This window comes from Cupressus sempervirens, chromosome 4 (assembly GCF_028749045.1).
Source record: "Cupressus sempervirens isolate cs-2001-9-10 chromosome 4, ASM2874904v1, whole genome shotgun sequence".
Lineage (NCBI taxonomy): Eukaryota > Viridiplantae > Streptophyta > Pinopsida > Cupressales > Cupressaceae > Cupressus > Cupressus sempervirens.
In genome coordinates, this window is record NC_143121.1 from 378,481,966 (window position 1) to 378,487,965 (window position 6,000).

The window sequence follows — 6,000 nt, forward strand, 5'->3', positions numbered from 1 at the left end:
ATTCAAATCACAAAGGAGTATCTAGTGTAGATTTCGAGTTTCAATCTTTTGTGTTATCAGTGAAAAATTCTATTTAGGATTTCACATGAAAGAGATTTTCAACATAAGTTTGGAACTTATTTTGTTTGCATCTATGAAAATTACTAAGACTTTTCTGGATGTGGAATGGCCTGGTTTGAAGTAGTAATCAAACTTGTTGATAGAAAATTTTCGTGCAAATCATAGCATAGGGATTAATAGTGAAAAATCTTGTAAAATTACTCTTCTTTGCATTTGCTTTTGCTCAATTGTAAACTGTTTTCAGCTGATTCAATTTCTTTCTTTCGAAACCAGCAGTGTTACAGTGAATGAGACAAGTGAAGTAAAAAATCTTTTGTGAATGTAAAGGGCATTATTCTCTTAATCAATTGACATGCTACAGCTTCAATATAGTTTCTCCACAGAGAGCATAAACTCAAGGCGTACTAGTGAATGCTTTGATTAACATTTTAGCTACCATAATATACAGCAGTAAAGGAAGATTCATTGTTGCAATTATGATGATCAAATTGCTAAGATAGTTTGTCTCTAATCATTAATCCTAGGAGGCAATGCTCACCAAGATAAAAGTTCCATGACTCTCTGCAAGTCATGTGGGTAGTCTGAGTTGCTGAGTCGAGCAGACCTTGCTAAGTTTTCATGACTTGGCTCGGGTCATGGAATATGATACATATATACACACACACATATATATAAGAGTATACAATTTCAAGGTTTTTATCATTTTTCTGAGTGTTTGCTGAGTCATGAGTCGAGCCGGCCTTCCTGAGTCCGAGCCAAATGTGAGACTGGGAACTATGACCAAGAGTAAACACTTGGAGTTGTGCTCTACAATTAGGAGAGACACAAGATCTTTTAGCACGTAATACTAAAAGGCATGATTGTCACAGGGGCAGACTTGAAATGAACCTGCAACCTTAGGAATAAACAATACCATATTTGTCTAGGTTTGGAGGAATTGATTAGTAAAAAGTGACACTTCATTGCAGCTAGTACAAGTGCCACTAGGTTATGCATATGTCATAACTAGCATGCACACACAAAACAAATCAAAACCAGTTAGCATTTAGTCTGCATTCAACTCATAAATTCAAGGACAACCAGCATTTTGTTAGGATTCCATTCATGCTGTTAAATTAGCAGATTGCAGTTGATTGATTAATCTAGGCAGATAGCTGCAAGTAAACTTCCTTGTCTCTCTTCCAACCTTCCGAATGGTAAGAGAGGTAACAAATCCATTTCTTATACTCCATTTTTGGATGATTAAGATCCTCTTGTTTCTCTTTGGAGAAATTGATTGATGCTTTGTGTATGAGTGGCACATGTGGTTTGTGGTACACACTGTACCACACATCAGAATTTTATATTTACATGCCTCTATTTGATAATGTATTGCAAGCTAATATGTTGCATGAATACCACTTTGCTGAAGCTGAAATTGATATGACAAAGATTCAGCTACACCATTGTATTTCTATCTGCACACATTAACATTATCAGATTTCCACAATCCATTAAGAATTGAGAGCAATGTTTCTGGATTAGATTGTGTGAGTTTTTTTAGCATCAACGTTTCGGATCACACTACATGATCCATCATCAGGATGAGAGAATGCCAGAATAGGAATAATGGATCATGTAGTGTGATCCAAAATGTTGATGCTAAAAAAACTCACACAATCTAATCCAGAAACATTGCTCTCAATTATCTGCACACAGTTTCTGCTTTGATCATCCCAGTGTTTCATTGCTTGTTTAAAGTTACGACTGCTGATTTTTCCCTTGCATATTATATCTCTTAATATTTTATGTACCCTGCTGCATAGTGCAGATTGATTACTGCAATTATTTGATATTTTCTCTAGAAAGGTTTTTCTTAAGCACTTTTCTTTCAAGTTTAATTCGAGAACAGCAGGTCCATTTCAAGCACAAACAATTCATCTGTATCTAACAATTTGAAAACTCTGATAACTTCCATCACCCAAAAAATCAAAATTCTATTAGGAAGATAGAGCATTTGAAACCAACAAAGAGCAGTCCCTAAAATGAAGCAACAAGATACAACAGGTTCAAAGAACAGAACCAGAAATTTTTGCATGTTTTTCTTGCGAGCATTTGCATGATGTAAAATTTATTAATTTCTTCATAGCATGTTTTTGTTTGGTGCTCATACTTTTGCTTTTTCTCTGAGTGCAGCAGCAGTGGAGTCCTGTAACCAGTACTGAATTCAGTCAATGTCTTTCCTCTAATCCATTAGCTGAGCCAGGCCCACTGGGTTTAACACTGAAGAAAACCCCTTCCTTTCTGGACCTCATTGAAATGAAGCTTTCAGAAGGTGATTGGGCAGTTCCAGCAGCTGCAAATAATCAGCATCAAGATGCATGGGAAAAGAAGGATGAAAATACTGTAGCAGTGCAGTCTGCTACGGACAAGCTCAAGGCCTCAAACTTCCCAGCATCATTTTTGAGGATTGGTTCATGGGAGGTATTTTGAAAATCACAATTGCTATTGTATTTTGTATTAAAATTGTCAAGATTCAGGAGCTGAGCATTGAAAATGCAATTGTTTCCTTCCTTTAAGTCAATGAAGAATGATTTTACTAACTTTGAAAGCTTATTAAAGGCTTTAAATTATTCAATGGATTTGGCAACTACTTCTTAGTTTTGACTCAGAATTATTTTCCAGCGAATCTCAAGATATGAAGGTGATTTGGTGGCAAAGTGCTATTATGCCAAACGAAAGCTGGTTTGGGAAGTACTAGAGGGTGGTTTGAAGAGCAAGATAGAGATTCAATGGTCGGATATTAGCTCTTTGAAGGCTAGCTATCCAGACAATAGACCTGGCACTTTAGAGATTGAAGTAATCATTTCTTTTAATTTATTATTTGGAATGATAGTGCTAGATTGTAGTTAAATTTCTTGTTTCTAAGGTTGTCTCCTCTCTTTTGATCTCATATAGGTTTCCAGGGCTCCAATGTTCTGTAGGGAGACTAATCCACAGCCAAGGAAGCACACCCTATGGCAGCCTACTTCTGACTTTACAGGAGGGCAAGCATCTATATGCAGGTCAAAAGTTGATTATTTTGTTTTATGTACTTGACTGGGCTAGCATATTGAGACATCATTATATCTGTGGTTCAGAAACTTGGAATTTAACAAAAATTGGGCTAGCATATTGAGCCATCATTATATCTGCGGTTCAGAAACTTGGAATTTTACAAAAACTTGGCACACCAGCATTTCAACTTGGACTTGGGATTTGACATAAACTTGGAATATTAAAAGAGTGCAAAGAAATATAATTTAAACTTAAATAACATGTGAAATATGGTTAAAATGCATAAGAAAAGTAAGTAATTTTTGTATAGCTGTAAAAATTGTTCAAATCCACTGCCGTGGAAAACTATTTGAAAAAATGATTTCTTAAAAAGAAATTCTGGTTGCTAGAGAGTTTACTTGGCAAAAACAGCTTTTTTTTCTAAAAATACATACATAATATAACTATTCTGTAAACTACTAAAAACATTGTTAATTCCTTGATGAGATGGTCATTCTAGAGGTCTGATTGGAATGCTTATTTAGTTTTTAATGATATGCACTGATCCTCTTATTCTTTATATGTTAGTTAATTGCAGTAAAGATCACTATAGCTCCGTCTTTTATATTAGTGACTTAAATCCAGCTGAGTTGCAATTCCCAAAGGCTATAGTCCACATTATATGATGTATTTCATAGGTTTCACAAGTATAATGAAACCCTGTTCGTATTTATGGTCTTACACTCTTCAAGTAACGTTTTGAAGATTTCAAGAAATAAAGATTTGGCTATTATTTTCTCCATATATTTTAATTGAGCTGGAGTTGATGCTGGTGTTTCTTCTTTGTAGTATGCTGGACTAATATTCAAGTCTATTGTTGTATACTGCAGAAGACATATATTGCAGTTCAATCAGGGAATACTTGAGAAACATTTTGAGAAGCTTATACAATGTGATCATCGATTGAATTTGCTAAGCAAGGAAGGAATCATGGCTAAGAGTTCACCCTATTTTGATTCCAGTGCCACAATATTTCAAGCACAGGAGGAACATAATTGTTATGGGGTCATACAAGAGCAAAAATCTCATTTAATTCCATGTATAGATCATTTGAATTGCCTACCACCTTTCTCAAGTCATTCAGATAGAACAACTATGGTCCCAATGCTGGTACCAAAAGTCGAATCTGCTGATGCAGATTGCAGGGTTTTGGAGGGTGTTCCCCTGGAAAGACCTTCACCAAGCTCAGGTACTAATTAAATATTTTTCTGTTTTCTATTTTATTAGTCAATTTATTGAATTTGTCTTCAAGTAAAACATTTAAACAAGTCAATCAAAAGCCTGTTGGAAAAGTTAGATTCTTCACTTTCAAATATGCATGTGTATTTTTATCTTCCCTATCTAAGTGATTTACTACACTTTGTAAATTCAGTAATGGACCTCTGTGTTCTGGACGAAAGCGGAACCAGTGATAGTGATGATCTGCACATAAATACTAGACAGTGGGAGCAAGTGAGATTTACATCACCTTTTGGGGGTTTGCGAAATCATGCTCCATGTTCCCTTTCATCAAAATCCATACACACACTAGCTAATCGAATAGGTTCTTGCTTTCCGGAGCATGATTGTTCACCTAATCTGCTTCCAGCTGAAGAAGCTACTTGTCAAGCAAACAAAAAGATTCTTTACGATATTGCACAACATTTGCTGAGTGATTCACTCATATCATTGACTTCTGATATTCAGAAGGCTATGACGCACATCAATTCTACATCTTCTCTTGCCCAGAAAGATATCTCTGCAGCAAATAGACATCCCGTTAATGGTCAAAGTCTTGAAAGCCCTGACGTTAGTTATAGCTTGGGGAGGCTAGAGAAAGGAGAGGTTGATGGCATAGTCTGTCAGACAAATGATGATACAACCACTGCACTATTGAATAGGGGCATTGGAACCGGTTCTCAATCAAATCAAATCGATGATGGTCATATGTTTTGCCAACAAGCAGCAGAAATATCCAGGCAAGAGTCACTTGGGGATCTGTTTGTGAATGTCCCTGGAGTTGCATCTCTTTCTTCACTTTATGTTGAATGTTCTGATGAAATCATGGGAAGGGATGAGCAATCTGGAGAAATTGCATGGAATCATTGTATGGAATCATTTTAGATAAAATAGCCTTTTATGATATTGTAGTAATAGATCAGCGAGATCAATGTACTTGTTCATCCCATAGGCCATTTTTTAGATATATAACTGCATGGTTCTAAAATTCTCCAGACGAGTGCCATCTGCATCATGTAGATAGCTTTATCATGGAAAGTCCAAATAAAGATCATTCAGGGATGCACAAAGTTGTTTTGAGATCACACAAAATAAATGCATGGCCTGAAAATTTTCCATTTAATTTATTTGTAATCCATGTTTTAGTGTAATTATGTATATCTCAGTCATGAGTGTATTTATGTTGGGGAACCATTGGTGTTGCTAGAAATTTATCAAATCCTAAGAGTAAATACCACCGTCTGAGATGAGAGTGTTTAATATTATTGCGTAGGTGCAATGCCTTTACTAGAAAACCAATGTGTTGGAGAAAGATCTTTAGAATGTTTTTCTTAAGCTCTGTTCCTTGAGAGTATTGACAGATGTTCAGTTATTATTAAAATAGGATTTGTAGCAGGCAGTTGATGCCAGTCGTGGAGTTATGAAACACATGTAAAGGAAGCTATGAGTGGAGTGGCTTGTCTTGATTGCTCATCCAGTAAAAGACTAACATAACTGTCGAGTTATTGCACTTCTTGAATCCAATAACGTTTTGTAATTGGTGCATTGCTGCTATAAGGAGGTAAAGCTAATCAAGAATTTAAATAGCATGTACACCACACGCATCTTGATTAAGATGGGATTTATTTATGAAACTTGATTTTGCAT

At 35.7% G+C, this 6,000-nt stretch overlaps 1 protein-coding gene across 1 annotated transcript in view; it reads left to right on the plus strand.

Moving 5' to 3' along the window:
- LOC149561644 (uncharacterized) overlaps positions 1 to 5,476 on the plus strand; it is a 98,603-nt gene extending 93,127 nt beyond the window's left edge. Inside the window, exons 4-8 of the mRNA XM_089827880.1 lie at positions 2,236 to 2,523; positions 2,725 to 2,898; positions 2,998 to 3,104; positions 3,966 to 4,324; positions 4,508 to 5,476. Coding sequence (XP_089684006.1) covers positions 2,236 to 2,523; positions 2,725 to 2,898; positions 2,998 to 3,104; positions 3,966 to 4,324; positions 4,508 to 5,238 — 1,659 coding nt within the window. The 3' untranslated portion in view covers positions 5,239 to 5,476. The remainder of the gene's footprint in view (positions 1 to 2,235; positions 2,524 to 2,724; positions 2,899 to 2,997; positions 3,105 to 3,965; positions 4,325 to 4,507) is intronic.
- The last annotated feature ends 524 nt before the right edge of the window (positions 5,477 to 6,000 follow it).